The sequence below is a fragment of the Montipora foliosa genome, chromosome 3 (genome assembly GCF_036669935.1).
Source record: "Montipora foliosa isolate CH-2021 chromosome 3, ASM3666993v2, whole genome shotgun sequence".
In the NCBI taxonomy this organism is placed as follows: domain Eukaryota; kingdom Metazoa; phylum Cnidaria; class Anthozoa; order Scleractinia; family Acroporidae; genus Montipora; species Montipora foliosa.
This window is the reverse complement of record NC_090871.1, coordinates 59,376,618-59,394,593: the sequence shown is the minus strand read 5'-3', so window position 1 is coordinate 59,394,593 and position 17,976 is coordinate 59,376,618. Positions and strand designations below refer to the sequence as shown.

Genomic DNA, 17,976 nt, shown 5'->3' with positions numbered 1-17,976 from the left:
AACTGCAACGCAACATTGTTGCGCGACTAGTTGCACAAAAAATGTTGCCCGTAATACTGGGCCTTAAGTTGATCTCAGTAAATGCAAAACTTATGACTGCGTGCACATTTTAGATACCCTGGTGGGATTTCTGGCAATTTCTGTCAATCCATCTCATGAATTATGCGATTCTTCACTGTACCTTTATTCTCTCCAGGCTTAGTATTCGAACTGTCTCCCTGCGACTTCAACTGCTTCAGCATTTCTTTAAACAGTAAAATAAAGGATGAACCAGTGAGCGTTACTTTTTGTGTATTTTGAAACCGCCAAACCCTCGTTAAGAATAAATGGCTTTCGGGTGCTTGGCGATTGGACATCAAACTACTGAAACTAATACTGCCTTTGGGTCATTTAGCCATGCGCGTATGCTGAAATTGTTACTCGAGAGGCACTAGCGAATGAAGTTTGTTTGTAAAAATCGAATTTTGTTTCTCTCATATATTAAACTTTCTTTTTAAAAGAAAGCTACGGGAAAACTCGTAAGACCATCTTGCTTAGTAGTTAGTACGATGACTGCGAATGACTCTGAAGAGCTATTTCATTCTATGCTATGAAAAATGCTCAAGCAGTCTTGCAAAAAAAGAGCAAGAACTTCTACTTCACTTCATTAATTGATAAAGCATATCAAACGCATCACATCAATATAAAGTAATACATATACATATTAATAAAAATAAATATTAATCTGAATAAGAAAAGTTATATACAAATAAAATAATACTAAATAATTTATATAATAAAATAATTTCAAAACCACTTTCCAGCTTCAATGAGGTAGTCAAGTAGAGCGGCCTTAAACATTAACAATATTACCTGGAAGTCTATTCCATTGATTAATTGACCATGGAAAAAAGTTGTTTGCGCGCTGATTATAATTTAAGTGTGAGATAGATAGATAGATAGATAGATAGATAGATAGATAGATAGATATAGTTTATTAAAACTAAATCGTAGGCAAAGGCTGAATTACGCAATTATTTACAAATACTTTACAACACTTAAAAAAAATACAAATGAATCCTAGATAATAAGTCAAAAACTGATTATTAAGATGATATTAAAAATTCCATAAAATGTTTTTAAGTTAAAATATGTTAACTTACAAAGTATGAATATAAGTGGGATAAAACTACGGCCCGGACTGTTTCCACATCGCATATATAAAAAACTACTTGTTCTGTTCGTACAAAGCTTCGGCATATTAAAATGGCGCTGTCGTCTTAGGTTATAGCGTGAATCTTAAAAACGTTTTGGAGTTTCCACACCTTGAAAGTAAGATACAAATCCCTCTCGATATCAACAGTGCGATAGACAATCGAGAGAGAATCCGTCTACCTTCAAGGGATGGTCACTCCAATTTATTTAACATATTAGTTACTACTCCTGGTTTTTTTTATATTTATTAAAACAAAGCCTAGCTGCAGAACGTTGCATCATGTCAAGACGATGTGGCTTTTGTAAATATGGATACCGAGCAGAATTTGCATATTCTATCTTAGGTCTTACCAGACTATTATACACCTTATTCCAAAATGGCCGCCATTTAAATATTCTTTTGTTTTTATTCAAATTAGCCCTTGATGCCTCGTTCTTAAGCTTAAAATTCAAAAGAATATTTTATCTTGAACGAGGCAACAAGGACCAATTTGTATCCGCATAAATCAGCGGCCATTTTGGAATAAGGTGTACAAAGCTTGGATTTACAGGCTACAGAAGCAATTCTAAAATTCCTCCTAATAACGCCAAGAGTCTGCTTGGCTCCTGATATTTTATGTGCAATATGCTCTAACCATATTAAGATCTTCAGAAAGTATAACACCTAAGTAAGAATGGTGATGAACTCTAGTCAAAACATGATTATTAAGAACATATGTTGCATGTAAATTAGCTTTCTTAGGAGAAAAACAGATGGTATGACATTTTTCAACATTAAAGGACATTTGCCAGTCTCTTTCGCATTTAGCTAAAGCATCTAAATATTTCTGTACGACTTCACAATCAGCTGGACTATTTATACTACGATATAGAAAACAGTCGTCTGCAAACGACCTCATTGTTGATGAAATACATAAAGGTAGGTCATTAATGTAAATCAGGAACAGTGATGGCCACAGAACCATGCCTTGCGGAATTCCCGATATCACAAAACACTGATTTCGATGTCACAAAACACTGATTTGATAAAACACCCTCCAAGGCTATTCACGGACTTGCACCACCATATATTAGTGATTTAAGTACTGTTAAGCCTAAGTCCTCTTATAATCTAAGATCAAATAGTAATCTTTTACTGCAGCCGCCTAAGGAGAAAATGCTTCTTACGCTTGGTGCCAGGTCTTTTTATGCTGCTGCACGATGTCTGTCGAATAGCCTGCCGGCTGAGTTGCGTGACATTCTATCACTACGTAATTTTAAACAAAAACTGAAGACCCACCTTATTCAAGCAGGCTAGAACCTTTTTCTTATTTACTTATTAATTTATTTTATTAATTAATTTTTATTCAATTGGTTTCAATTGTACCACCATATCATTTGAATAAGGTTTTTAAGTGAATTATTGTAAAGCGCTACTGATCATTCTTATGTAAATAGCGCTATATAAGTCTTATTATTATTATTATTATTATTATTATTATTATTATTATTATTATTATTATTATTATTATTATTATTATTTAGGCTACCTTATGTGTCCTCTCCGTAAGAAACACTTGGATCCAGGCAATAAGCTGCCCTGAATTCCATAATGGCTTAGCTTATGGAGTAGCCTCTGATGAGATACTCTATCAAAAGCGTTAGAGAAATCTAATATGAAGGCATCAACCTGTTTCTTGGAATTCATTGCACTAACTAGATCGTGTATTGTCCTTACAAGTTTGGTTTCACAATTTCTTCGCATTTGAATAAGGTTTTTAAGTGAATTATTGTAAAGCGCTACTGATCATTCTTATGTGAATAGCGCTATATAAGTCTTATTATTATTATTATTATTATTATTATTATTATTATTATTATTATTATTATTATTATTATTTAGGCTACCTTATGTGTCCTCTCCGTAAGAAACACTTGGATCCAGGCAATAAGCTGCCCTGAATTCCATAATGGCTTAGCTTATGGAGCAGCCTCTGATGAGATACTCTATCAAAAGCGTTAGAGAAATCTAATATGAAGGCATCAACCTGTTTCTTGGAATTCATTGCACTAACTAGATCGTGTATTGTCCTTACAAGTCTGGTTTCACAATTTCTTCGCTTTCGAAAGCCATATTGAAAGTTACTAAGCACACTATGATCTTCTAAATGCTTCCAAATATGATGAGATATAATATGTTCTAATATTTTTTATGTTACTGAAGTAAGGGATATTGATCTATAATTGTTTGCTAGTGATCTTTTAACTTTCCTAAAATTGGAACAACATAAGCTTTAATCCAGTCATTTGATAATTGACCCAGATCAAATGACTGTTGGAAAAGTGAGGCCAGAATGGGTGCCAACTCATGTGATAGCTCCTTCAAAACATACAATGTAGGTTGGCATGCCATCTGGCCCCCTAGCTTTATTTACAATAGAGATTCTGAAAGTTTCTGAACACCCAAGGATGTTACCATTATCTGATTCACATTTGGGCATGACAGACTAGAAGCGTCAAAAACAATAGAAGTGTCAAAAACACCCAGTTGATCGTTTCAAGAGAATCTGATGAGTTTTGGTTCCTAAATAGGTTTCAATTTTCAGTTATTTTGTCCAATAAAACAGCCTTAATATCTGCAAAAGTCCATCTTGATGAGTAGTTAGTAGGTTGACTACTAATGATTCTGACGAGCTACATGTAGTTCATTTCACATAATAAAAAAAGCACAAGCAGTCTTGCAAAAAAGAGCAAAAAGTGTCAAAAACACCCAGTTGATCGTTTGCCTCAGAATTGCGTAATCACTTTTCATAAGACCCCAAATACGAGTGGAGATAAGGCTTGAGCCATTCAGAAGTTAAAAACCATAAAATATCAAATAACGCAGTGAAAAAAAAGGTTCTTGCTCGATCCCCTCATTTCCGCTCAGTTAACTCAGTAAGTCAATTAAATGCATGAACTCACCATGTGTCTCTTTTATTGTGTCTTTGCTGCTAGCTACGTCTGTTTCAAGCTTCTTCAGGATGTCTTAATGAAATCGAATCAACACATTGATTAACCAATCAATAAAATAAAATAAATGCTAATAAAGAGTACAGTAATACGTACAAAGAGGGGTGAAAGGCAATCTCTAATTAATTACCAAGAACAAAAAGCAAACAAAGATGAATGAAGAGGACTTGACATGAAATATGTTCATAAAAACAGAGATAGAGACTACCTCGGCATTGACATGTTAACACTGAAGCATTTGGCAAGATTTCCACACAGGCCTCTACTTCAACATGCATGGGCTCCTTTGTTTTAAGATGATAATTGCAGTTGCACTTTTTTTGCCTGAAAAAATTCCAGTCCTGAGCTGGATACGAACCCATGACCCAGGGACTATCTCACACTGCTCGATCATCTGATCTTGCAAGCTATCTCTGTGGGAGTTGGTGAGTTGCGAGTTCATACTACATCTCAGATGCCTGAGACGATAGAGCATTGCAGCGCTATGGCAAGGTAATAAGTGTTACTCCCATTCAGACCAGCATTTGTTTTTGTAACTGTCTAAGTTGCCCTCTAAACTTCAGTGATGATACACCCTTCCCCCTACACAGAATACTTGGAGCTTAAAAATGTCCAAAAAATACAAAATTATTTAGTCTAATTGCGAGTTTGTGATACCAGCGTCAATACTTCTCATTACTTTGCAATATTGTATATGATGACTCGAAAGGTTGCAAGTTTGGATTTCATCTAAAGGTATTAAAATATCCTGTAAGTTGATCTTAGTAAATGCAAAGCATATGAATGCGTGCACATTTTAGATAGCTTTGTAAGATTTCTGGCAGTTTCTGTTAATCCATCTCATGATTTATGCGAGTCTTGACTGTACCTTCAGTCTCTCCAAGTTTAGTATTCGAACTGGATCCCTGCGACTTCAACTGCTGGAGTGTTTCTTTAAAAAGTAAAAAAAGGGGTGAGCTAGTGAGCATTACGGTTTGTACATTGGGAAACCCAAATCTTGGTCAGGAATAAACAGCTTCAGGAAGATCAGCGATTGGAGTTAGAATTACAGAAGCAAATGTCACCTTCATTTCATTTAGCCGTATTCTTGTACCCTGGAACAAAAATTGTTACTCTGGAGGCACTAGCATTACGTTTATACAACTCTTTAACAGTCAGGGTCTTTAAACAACTGAGGAGAAATTGTTACCCTACTAAGTGGTGCTTTGTCACGTTTCGGAAATTCAGGAGAATCTGATGAGTTCCGTTCCTTACGTTGGGTTAAATTTTCAGTGATATCTGCAAATGGTCAGATCTTCAAGTGCTCTTGGATGCCTTCAATAACTGCAGAACCACCTGGACCCATCATATAGAGCATGCTAGTTGTTTCTTACAATTGCTACGTCGCAAGGAGCCCTGAGAAGGCAATCACTGAGTGTATCTCAAAGGTAAAGGTAAAGTCTCCGCTTACGAGCCAGAAGGCTCATCAGGCCGGCGCTTATCTCCAGTTTCTGTAGCATGAAGCGACTAGGAGTATTTGTACTCCCCCCTGGATGGGATGCTAGTCCATCGCAGGGTTACCCCCAGCATTACGCCGGTACCCATTTATACACCTGGGTGGAGAGAGGCACCGTGAGAGTAAAGTGTCTTGCCCAAGAACACAACACAATGTCCCCTGCCAGGCCCCGAACCCGGACCACTCGATCCGGAGTCGAGCGCACTAACCATGAGGCCACCGCGCCTCCCACAGTGTATACTGAAGAAATACTGTTGTGTCACGGAGATATAACGACGCTGCGTTATTTGATATTTTATATCTTGATAGTGATTTTTAACTTATGAATGGCTCAAACCACACCTCCACTCGTATTTGGGGTCTTATGAAAAGTGATTGTCCCTCTTTTGAAAACAAGAACGTTAGCAAGTGGTGGTTACCTTTTTGGATTTTTTCAAACATGCGATAATTTAGGCCAATGGTAAGTATGAAACAGTTCACAGCAGACTAACTTTATTCAGTTAACAGAAAATTCACACCACCAGTGCGCGAGTCACTAAGTATAAACGCAGCAGAATTCGTACTCAAGATTTCATTCCCGAATTCGACGCAGGCTCATAGCCAACTTTTATTTCTTCTATTAGTGGCCCGCAAAAAACGAGTTCTGGCAAAGTAATTACTGCTATTGTGATTGCAAAAAAATACTGTTTCTCTGTAATTTACTAGTACAACGGTGTAATGGTGGTTCCGTAATGTAATGACTTGGAATGGGGTTGTTGCTGTGACGCTATTTGTCATTAACATGGCCAAATTAATTTGCCCTTTCAGATTCATTTTTTGGGGAAAACGTCCCATAATAATGCCAAGACCTAACAAAGGGTATAAAGGAAAAAAGAACTTGTAGAGCGTCTGTTGTACGAAGAGCATTGCACACGTTGGCAACAGAGAAGAAACATTAGGGGTCTTAGTTTTCGGAAAAGTGCGCACTAACAGCGAAAACTATAAGACCTAGCAAATAGTTAACAACTATTCACCGAAGTGGAGGTGGCTAGCGGTGGATATTTACCGAGGTAAATATCCAACGCTAGCCACCGACACTGAGGTGAATAGTTGTTTTAGTATATACCAAAACAGTGAGATAATATACAGCACAAAAAATTAATTTGGATGTTTTCTTCACTTGTCACGGATGCAAATCGGGACCCCATTTTTTCCCGAGTTGTTTGGAGGTAAATAGCACAGGATATTCGGAGTTTGACGAGCCAATCAGCACGCGAGTTCAACGCTATCCACTGCTTTAGAATATAGTAATATGAATTATTTGTTCTTGTAGATGGAATACCATATTTATTTGCCCATACGATGAACGGAATATTCAGTTTAAAACGGGCTTCGCTTTATTGCAAATGTTTACAAAAACAGAACAGAAATATCAGCTTTAAAGGTTGTCACGAAACCTATGGCTCACTAAGCACTCTGGCAATGGTCAAAAGAAGCGAAAACAAAAACCCCTCGCATCCGTAACGAAAAAGAATATAGCGTCTGTTGCAAATATTCGTCTGATCAAGGTAAGAGAGAAAAAAAGAAAAGAAAAGAAGGGGTCTGAGCTTTCACAACAACCTGTTAAATGTTGAGGAGCTTATTTATTGAGTATGTACGGGCCAGCAGTCAAATATTGCTGAGAGCTGTTAAAGAGGAAAAAATATTGGATCAAGGCCCGACAAAGCAAGAGGTAAGAACAGAAGGGCACCTAAAGTAACAGGAAAGAAACTGAAGGACTCCTTACTGCAGCACAGGATCAGGTGCTAAGAAAAACTAGGTCAAGAATTGGATTGACAATGACAATGTGTCACCTAATCCTATGTGTCAGTTGTGCGCAGAAAGCCTGGGGTGGAAAGCATTTGCTTGCAATAGAAAGTAAGAAACCAGCACAAAAGGAGAATAAAAAGTTCCGGGAGATTGCATGGGATCGTGGAAAGCCTTTGCTGGAAAGTTTTTCCGAAGTTCAATAGTTAATAGCAACCCCATTAACCCATAAAATAAGAGTCATTTACATGGTGTCTGCCTTCCATCTCACTGAGCTTCTCATTTAAATGTTTTAACATTTCTTTAGGAATAAAAGAGACAAGCGTTAAGCGAACTTTGAAAAAACCTTTCGAAGGAAAAAAAGCTGGTTCTTGTTGCATCCCCTAACATTCAATAAGTCAATATAATTTATGAACTCACCATGTGTCTGTTTTAGTGTGTCTTTGCAGCTGCCATCATCGGTTTCAAGCCTTTTCAGGATGCCTTAATCAAATCAAAGTAAATGGATCAATTATTAAATTAATACATTAGAAAATGATAAATTATACAAAGGAAGTTACGAAAGCATACATGGGCCATACATGAATTACATACAAAGAGAGGAGACAAGAAAAGTATTTATAGAGGCCTTATGCGTCCCATGGCGCAAAAAGGACTGATGATGATATAGAAAGTGATATAAAAAAGAATAAAATAATAAAACATATTCTATAGCCCCTAACCATTAAGTGCCCTAAGCGCTATACAATCTTTATTACTCTAATTTCTAATTCAATTAACAATGTCATAAATAAATCACACAACTATTAAAGAAAATCCGGAAAAAAATTAAAAATCCAGATAAATAAGTGGGTCTCAAGGACCCTCTTAAAACTACTAACACTGTCAGACAACCTAATGTGTAAAGGGCGCTCATTCCAGAGCTGTGCGCCTGCAATACACTATAGAACAGGCCCGATCACCATGTGATTTGGTTTATGTGTGGTCCACCTGCACAAATTTCTGGGAGGTTGACCTGAGTGATCTTGAGTAGGTTCTGTAGTGGAGACCATCATGGAAATAGGATGGCACCATGTTATTAAGAACTTTGAAGACTAATAGAAGAATCTTGAAAATAATCTGATAATTGACAGGCAGCCAGTGAAGACTCTTAAGTACCTGTTTTATATGATTGTACTTTCTAGTTAATGATATAATGGAAGCAGCAGTGTTCTGTAAAACTTGTAACTTAGGTATCTGATAGGCCAGCAGTCCAGAAAGCAGAGAGTCAGCTGACCAAAGCATGAATTAATATTTCTGCAGAATCCATAGAGATAAATTTAACAATCTTACTGTTTCTTAGTTGGATTTGAGCAGCCTTACACAGCTTAGTAACATGGTCATTTAATGGAAGATATGTATCGAAGAGTTCCCCTAAATTCCTAGCACTGGACTCTGGTTTGACATGTTCATCAACAACCAAAATAGCGACAAGTTCAGGCCAAGCACGGAACTTCAAGGTTAAGACAAGCAGCTCAGATTTTTCTTGGTTCAGTTTTAAACCATTATGCAGCATCCAAATGTCAATATCTCTAACTTGACTGCAAAGCTCAGCTTTAGACTTCGCTATCTGAAGATAATCTGATGAATGCATATCATCGGCATAGAGGTGGTACTGAAGTCCATGACGCTTGATGATAATTATTGTCAATTGAGACGTGAAAACTAAGTAAAGTAAGGGCCCCAAGATTGAACCTTAAGACACACCATGATCCAGAGAGTGAGGAGATGACTTACATTCTTCAACACGGACGTACTGCTTACGAGATGTAAGATACACTGTTGGAATGAGACCAATCTACCACAATACCTTTAACGGTGAAGACAGTGTCAATTGCTGCAGATGGGCCAAGAAGCAAAGAATAACAGTGCCCACAGTCAATGGCGCATTGGACATCATTCTGAACCTTGACCAAGACTGTTTCAGTCCAGCAAAACTTCTCATAAGCGGACTCAAGAGACTCGTCCAGATGATGGATCAAAACATGCCGAGTGAAATGGTCAGAGGCCGGCAGCCTTTTCAACACCTTTAGTTTAGACACCATCGGCTGATTTAATGTGGGACGAAAACTCACATACTCCTCATGATCTGCATCAGGCTTCTTTAGAGATGGTCTTCGCTTTGCCAGCTTCAAGGACTCAGGCATAACGCCAGTTGCAAGCGACAAATTTACAATACTCCAATTATAATAGGAAGAAGTTTGTCAAAGCATCCATTGATAATGTGAGGTGTAATGGTACAAGGTTGCATGATTTGGAGATCGATTTAGAAGCAAAAGCTTTCGCCTCCTCATGAGTAACTGCGTCAAATATACAGAGTTTAGCAAAGTATGTTTCATCAGGATATGGTGTCTGGTCAACTGACGGTAATCTATTGTAGCTTGTAGGTCTCAACGTATGGTAGAAATTTTCTCATGGAAAAAGTCAGCAAAACGGTTGGCCAACACATCATTGCTCGGAGCAGAGGTATAACATCTGAATGTCCTCTTCTGAAGTAACTTATTCACAGTTTTCTTGAATAGGACCTTTTGATCATTATAGTGAGCCTCGATATTAGAAGTAAAGTAGGATAACTTTAAAGAATCAATAAGGTTGTTGACGACGCTACACTGGTACACATCGCTTTCACGATCAATCAGTAGACCAATAGGAAGCCATTTCCTTTCAAGGCGCCGTCTCTTTCTTTCTCCTCTGTCACCTCAGGCTTATACCATGAAGCAGATACTCTGATGGTTAAACACTCAGATTCATAGGGGCCGGTTTATCAATCAATGATAGAAAGACTATTGTATAGTGTAACAAAGTTTTTAAAGTCTGTAGGAGGCTGGCTCAACAATGGCGACTCCATGAGTTCCTCAGAAAAAAACTATTCATATCAATAGACCACAGTCTACGCAAATGAACAGCTTTCTTGGCAAACACAGCTAGGTTTCTCCAGGAATAGACCCCAGTGGATAGCTCGATGATCTGAAATAGCAGAATCACAAACCCTTATATTTTTTACAAGAGAGTCATCGGATTTAGTGATAACAAGGTGAAGGGTGCAGCCATCCTTGTGCGTAATGCCTCTAACATGCTGTTTAAGATCAAAAGCTCCTAGGATATTAGCAAACCGTCTAGCATAATGGTCATTTGGATCATCAAAATGAAAGTTGATATCACCAATGAAAATTATAGGGCCTGGGTGCTCAGGTAGGGTGGTATCCAGCAGCCGTGAGAACTCTCTGCAAAATAGCACGTAAGTTGACTCGGGTGGCCAATATATGACAAACACACTTAAATGAAGACTACTCCGAAACCGTACGTCCATGAGTTCAAAAGTCTCCCGTGTATCACACATGATATTGTTAATCTGAACCCTATCCTTGAGTAGTACACTAACACCCCCATCCCCTCCACACAGCTCTTGCATTGTGAAGGAATCTATATCCTGTAGCACTCAGGGTACTCATATTCACTACATTGTAGTTATCATCGTGAAACCACGTTTCGGTTAGTGCCAAAACATCAATATCATTATCCACAGTGAGCGATTTAATCGCCATTGCTTTATTACCAGCAGATCTAACGTTCAGATCAGAAGGGTGCAAAAAGATCACACTCTTTACTCCAGTACTATATTGTTGACACGACAGGCCGAAACAAGGTTCTCCAGCACACGTAAACAATTGTTTTGAGTAATGTGTCGCCTATTATCGGTACACAATCTAACTGGAATGGAATGGATAGAATTTCTTAATTGTTGATTGTTCACACAATTGGAACGAACACTTATGACGGCTGACAAATCAATCCCACGGGCTGTTGGTCTCTGGACAAGATGATGAATTGTACATCTTACTGGAATCTTCTGGGCGTTAGTAGAATCAGGCCCAGGTTGTGGATGGACACTGCCACTGAGCTGCAGTCTCGGTCACAAATGTTGTAACACTTACGGAAATTTTTCCCTCCTCCCCTTTCAGTGTTGATGTTTATGGGTTCCAGTGCAAGAACTAGCCGCGAAACGCAACATTGAAGGGAGGGAGGAGGAGGAGGAGGGGTGCGTTATCAATTGCTTTGATGCGAGTTACGTGCTTTTCAAGAGAGGTGTTACAACTATTTATGACCGAGGTTGTAGATATAGAAAGACCCATTAAGTTGCAAGTCGAATCTGAGTTACAATAGTTATAAATGGGACCATTTGACCACCTATTTTAAAACAATAGCCTAGGCCTTTCTTTCCTCGGGATGCAAAGGTGTTGAACGGGTTGAACGCCACTGTTGGTATGTCATTGTGTACGGAAATCCTCCAGAGAAGCTCATTAGAAGAGAAACTTCACAAGCAAATTTCAGTCTTCCTCGAGCTAAGCACAAACCCACAAAACTATTAATACATGTATGCCGTGGGTATCAAAAAACACCGCCTTCCAAGGTCAAAGGCAGGACTCCAGCGCCAGCTAATGGACACAAACTTGGTAGCAGTAGGATTCCAAAAATAAAAACCAGGTGAAAGGAGAAAAACTAAAAAGCCAAGAGAGCTCCAGAACGAGCGACCAGTAATGACAGCACAACTGACTGTAAAGAGCTGGAAAAATCCCTTAGCACGACTATGCAAAATAAGATAGGAGGCTGTTTTTGAGGTCTTAGTGCCAATGTGGTATGTTAGTAGTATGTTAGTGCCAATGTACAGTAATGTCAGTAGTATTTGAAGTAATAAGGTTAGAGTTCACAGGCCCAATCAAGTATCGGGTCTGTTTGCAGACAGAAGGGAAGGTATAAATTGCACTGTACTCATGTAGCCTGTACTTTGGAAAATGAACGAGTAAGCGTAGCGAACGGGTTAGTTTTCCAAACAATCTGACAACTTTCCCAATGCCATAAGCTTACATCCAGAACAGCAAAAAGATTAACACTGATCTAAATGAATGAGGGTAACAAAAAAAATGCAAATCCAGTTTGCCGTCCTGCAAAAAGTAGACAAAATATCACTTCCCATTCATGATAACCAAAAAAAATAAGGGAGACTTCGTAAATACAAAGTGCGGAATCATTTCGCTTGTCCCCGAATTACTATCAAGCCCAGTTTACAAAAGCAATTTTTATGTGACCATCTTATGTAGCAAATATATTTGATCGTGTAGATAAAACACCAAATAATTGTTGACAATTTACAGTTAAGTGGGCCCGAGCAATACCTTTGGTCAGCTGCAGAGATTTATCTCTGCAGCTGAACAAGGCGAGGTTGTATGGTCGTTCTCCAATGGCGCTCACTGAGACGCAGAGATTTGCCACATTTTGTGTGACGAGTCGACTATGTTGTACTTCATTATTTTAACTTTGGAACAACTTGTTTTTGAACTGGTACAATTTTAATTGCACTGGTTCAAAAACAGTGAAAATTGTTTAATTTTTGTTGAACACAAAGAACACACTTCATTGATAACAGCTGTTTGCCATTCATTTACTTAGTTCAAGAGGTTACTGAAATACTGTAAAGACTCGAGTATAAGCCGCACCTCTTTGCTTAAGTTTTGGGCAAAGAATTGCGGGTGCAGCTTATACACGACCATTGCTTTCACAGGGAGTAAACTGGGTTGTAGGGGTCACAAATTGAACTGAAAACCTTCAGTAACTAAAGATTAAACATATTGAAACCTGTGATTGAAACCTGCTTTCGGTAGAAGTGGTGGCTCCTAAAGGAGCCATTTGTTTGCATATCCAGTAGTTCTTTCAAGCGTTTCATTTGCACTTTGTTTGAGCAGTTAAACTCTAATTGGCATGGAATTTCCATTCCTCCGCACAGCTGCTTACAATGTCGTCTACAACCGATCACCTCAACACTGATTTTTCCACTACGTGCACGAAAATACCACGCTATTCGGGAGAACTCGAGAGGCAAATGGCCGACCGTTTCATTGCCCTTCACTACTTTCACGGCGTGTTTGTCCATGGGTTTTTAAACTTTCGTTTAGCAACATGTTTTTCTCCAATCTATGGCTTCCAAACGTCTTGATAAACACGATATCCACGTACGTTTCCATGTCCAGATGTCACTCCAATCCTTAAATGACTATGTGGTTGCCAAGCAAACGTTTTACATCCTTATCCTGCGCTTTTTTCGTGCAAATTCTATCGTTTTCATTTCATCTAGTGTGGGCTTTAGCAATGCAGACAATTGTTGTCAGTCACAAGGAATTAGGAAATTGATTAAAAAGAAGCTTTCAAAAAGCATTTTCAGAGTTGATTACAGGGCAACTGACGGAAAAATAAGTATATTTTTTATCGTCAATTTGATTAGCCTTTAGTACAGATACTCGCTTTTTGGCAAAAGTTTGACTTCATAAGCAAAAGCAAATTAAATAGGAATTTTTTTCGTTGTGGTCACGTGTGGTCATTACGTCATAAGTGTGGAAGAAGCAGAACAGTCATCAAATCCCTAGGTTTGCATCGCGTACAAGTTGCAAAGACTTACCTTTGATGTCGTCAAACAAAAGTTACCCGAGATGAGGCACAAGATACGTTCATTATTTATCTTTTTTCAACCACGGATGAAATGAATCGACCCATTTGTAAAAAGATAACATTTGTAACATTCGTAACTCCATGGACAGCAGTAGTCGCTTGCTTGCTATCAAAACATAACAGCAATAAAGCACGGATTGCTTGGACCATTACTTTCTTTACATCAGCAAAGTTGTACTTTGTACATTCTAAAATGTTCGACACTGTTCGAGCAAAATGCGGGCCGAGACATAAGCAAGCCGATCAGCTTTGATAATTGTGTAGATGGGGCCCAGTATTGATTAAAGAGATGAACATTTTACTGTGTCTTTAAGTCGGCAAAGTGTAACATTTAAAAATGGAAGACATACATGTTGAATACAAATAATGTTAGTGAATGAAAGCCCAAACAAACAAAGTGAATGCAAACGAGTGATTGCGCAATTTTGTGAGACGTGAAATGTCCTTACTCAAGATCTTGCAAGTTATGAATGTAAACGTACAAATGTAGATATGTGGAAGCTTAGATGAGGCAACTATTCATCAATGACAGTTTATAATTGAAAGGATCACGAGAGAGAATTAGAGGCCTTCTTACAGTGCAAATTAGGAATACATCTCGAAAGACATTCTTTATTCTCCCAAAATGATGTGTTGTTGAATAGTTTTCTAAAGTAAGGCTTGTTTGATACCTTCTCACCTTATTGTGTAATATGTTTTAAAGGAAATTCCTAGATTTCTATAAGATCATGAAAAGCCAGAATAAACCGTCTCTCAGGCTGATAGCAAGGTCAAAATAGATAGGCATGAAAACACAACAACATGATTGATTTGACACATGGGTGAATCGTTTGCATTAGAAACTTCACAAATAAACAAAAGAGACATCGTTCTGCTCTTTTTAAAGGGTTCAAATTCCAATTCCACACACCCTTTTAAGTGAATTTTTAGAGCCGGCGAAGACGGAAAAAGAGCCTTTTTAACAATTTGGGGAAATTGATATCACGAAACAAAAAAGCACATGGAGGCCAATTATGTTGCAACACTAACAGCTTCTGGAATTGTTTGTTTCTCACGAAAAAGTGAACAATGTGGCGCGTATTCTTATTTGAAAAAATAAAATGAAATGGCACTGGTGCCAGTCCTTCTGCCATGTAAATTAATGTGCACTGAAGCGAACCTAGTGAGTACATAAACACGTAAACAAGTAGCAACAGCACTTCCGTCTGATCGAAAGGGGTTTATTGAAGATATATATAACAACACGCCTACTAAGGCGTATCCGTGGGATGCACAAACAGTTAGCACAAATTGTCCAGTTACAGTGAACGTCAACTACGGGTAAATTTCGGAAATGGCGAGAGATTACCAGAAAGATAAATATAGTTTGTATGTCATTTAACTTGAAGCCTTCTTTGTTGTAAAAACTCTTATTACATATTCTGCGCGTTGTGGGATATTCGTTTGCTATTTTCTCCGTATTACTTTGTAACAACGTAATAGCTTGTTTTCTCTATTTCCCTTGTGCATTGAGCAAGGGTCCTAATACAGAACCTTGTGGCACACCATAAGAGCACATAAGAGCACGTAAACTTAGCAGAAATCATACAACCAATCGAGGTTGTTTGGGTATTATCAAATAAATAAGATTTGACCAGTTCATTAATTATTCTCCTAAAACCAAAGTAATTAAGCTTATCGAGTAGAATTTTATGATTTTAAGTATTAATGGCTTTCTTAAGATCGATAAAAATACTACAGGTAACCAAGCGTTGTTCCACGTTTCTCTGAATAGCTTCGGTAATGTCAACAATAGAGGTTTTGCACGGCGGCCATTTTGCATGGCAGGAACAATAGATTCTTTTTCCCATGGGAACAAATGTTCGTTCTAATGCAAAACATTTTCATTGTTCCTGCCATGGAACATGGCCACTGTGCAAAACCTCTATAGCATGTTGGGTAGAATGACCCTGGCGAAAGCCATACTGTGAAGAATATAGAATAGAATGCAGATTGATAAACCTAATCATTCGATTATAAATTAGTTTCTCAAAGATTTTATTAAGATTTGAGAGTAAGGATATAGGCCTATAATTTGAGGCATCAGTCTCATCATCACTTTTAAATATCGCAATTACTTTAGCTATTTTGAGTTTAGACGGTTAAGCTCCTAAAGAAATAGATATGTTGAAGGTCTCGGCTAAAAGAGGGGAGATGATGTTACTCGCACACTTCAAAAGCTGCGCAGGACATGAGTAAAGACCATGCGATTTATCGATGGAGAGAGACAAAAATTCAAATTTAACCTCATTTGGTGAGACAGGCTGAAAAAAAAAGGACAATTAGGTGATTTGGATCTAGGAATAATAATATATTCAAGTTGAAATGGAGTGACGATTAGAACAAAGTAATACATCCACGTTGGACAGAGTGAAAAAGCTGATATGTAAGAAATGCTCATTGTATGACTTTTTTTTTTCACCTACAATCCTGGTCAAAACTGTCGGGACAATTCGTGCTTTTCCCCCTCACCCCAATACAATGTTGATTTTTCACGGTCTCCAAAATCAAGATCCGTTCATCGATCGCTGGCATGTTTCAACATTGTCTGGGGGAAAGGGGGACGCAAAAAAGGCAGCGAAAGAAGAAGAAACGTTGCTCATATAACGATGGAAGCATGTACAGTAAATTCTCTACTTTTCGCCCAAAATTTGACAAGTGTCCCGAAGTGTTTTGACCCGGATTGTAGATTTCCAACATGGTCAAATTGCCTCTATCGTGCTTATTTCAGGTCATATATACCTTCCGTTCGATGAGAAGCCAGGGAAGACGATGGAAAGCTTTCGCTTGCAACAAGGAGTTGACTTTGTTCACTGGCAGAAACATCTGTCAAAAAGTTCAACCACAGATCACTTAAAGGTGGCATTCGCATACACAGCGCATACAATACAAGATTATTGGAATAATAATCTCATTAGTTCTAGCCCAACAACTCTTAGCAGCAGGGAGCCATTTGATTGGCCCTTTTGGGTATTCCTCTAGACAGCGGGCACCAATACTAGCGACTGTTAGCCACTCACAATACATTAAAAAAAAACGTATACATGTACTAGGTTTCGTTGTTTGGCAAGATTCTATGAAAAGGATGTCCTTGACAAAACGTTAAGACTGCACAAGTAGTATTGTATCTACATCAACCACTGCCAGAAAACCTTAATTCAAAGAGCTTCTCAGTCAGTTAAATTTAGAATCAGATTTAAACTTGCTTCAGTTTAGATGACTTTACCTGAATGTTGCTTAGACTCTTTGTATTCTCCTCTTGCTTTCTTTTGTGAAAGGCCATGATCAGTCAAAGATATATCTGTAAATATTTAAAAGTAAAAATCTGTACCACCTGGGTGGGAGGCAGAATTCATTTTTTGCCTTAAATAACAGAAGGTCAGAGGAAAGATTCAGATGCTCACTCAAAATAATCCAAAGACCTACTAGGGTCGATAATTATATTTTTCAAATTCATGGAATGCTGATGGTGTCCCCCATACCCATCAGTGGTTATCAATGTCTTCAAGTGTACAGAGCGTATAGGCATATGACGTCACAAGGACCAAATAGAGAAAGCGCTGTCAAGTTGATGTCAAGAAACTAATCCTCCGTTAAATAAACTCCTCTTCTCTTACGCAAAGACAACATATTTTTTGTTCAGTTAACCAAGGCACCTTATCACGTGAGTAAACAGGCTCTATTCGAGAATTGTCCTTCCAACAACTAATTTGTACTTGTCAGAATCCCAACGATTTTACCTTGTAGGTACTCACGGGATTTTCTCTTTAATTTGCCTTGCTCTTCTGATGACATCTGAGGCTCGCAGGAAGCATCTGTTGAAATACATACGGGCGAACAATACGTCAATCGCTCAAAGCTTAGAAAAAAAGTAGTATTACACTTTCAATTCGAGCTGACTATCAACGGATATGATACTGACTTCTGAGTGT

The 17,976-nt window shown here is 38.2% G+C and overlaps 1 protein-coding gene across 6 annotated transcripts in view; it reads right to left on the bottom strand.

The window, feature by feature from the left end:
* LOC137997807 (protein NLRC3-like) overlaps positions 1-17,976 on the bottom strand; it is a 251,804-nt gene that overhangs the window by 6,155 nt on the left and 227,673 nt on the right. For 4 of the 6 annotated variants that reach the window (XM_068844061.1, XM_068844060.1, XM_068844059.1 and 1 more), the window contains 7 exons: positions 17,785-17,859; positions 17,271-17,345; positions 16,787-16,870; positions 7,886-7,948; positions 5,054-5,116; positions 4,138-4,200; positions 182-244 (listed from right to left, as the gene is read on the bottom strand). In XM_068844061.1, the coding sequence (XP_068700162.1) occupies positions 182-244; positions 4,138-4,200; positions 5,054-5,116; positions 7,886-7,948; positions 16,787-16,870; positions 17,271-17,345; positions 17,785-17,859 (486 nt within the window). The remainder of the gene's footprint in view (positions 1-181; positions 245-4,137; positions 4,201-5,053; positions 5,117-7,885; positions 7,949-16,786; positions 16,871-17,270; positions 17,346-17,784; positions 17,860-17,976) is intronic. The other 2 variants (XM_068844063.1, XM_068844064.1) reach the window with 2 other exon arrangements.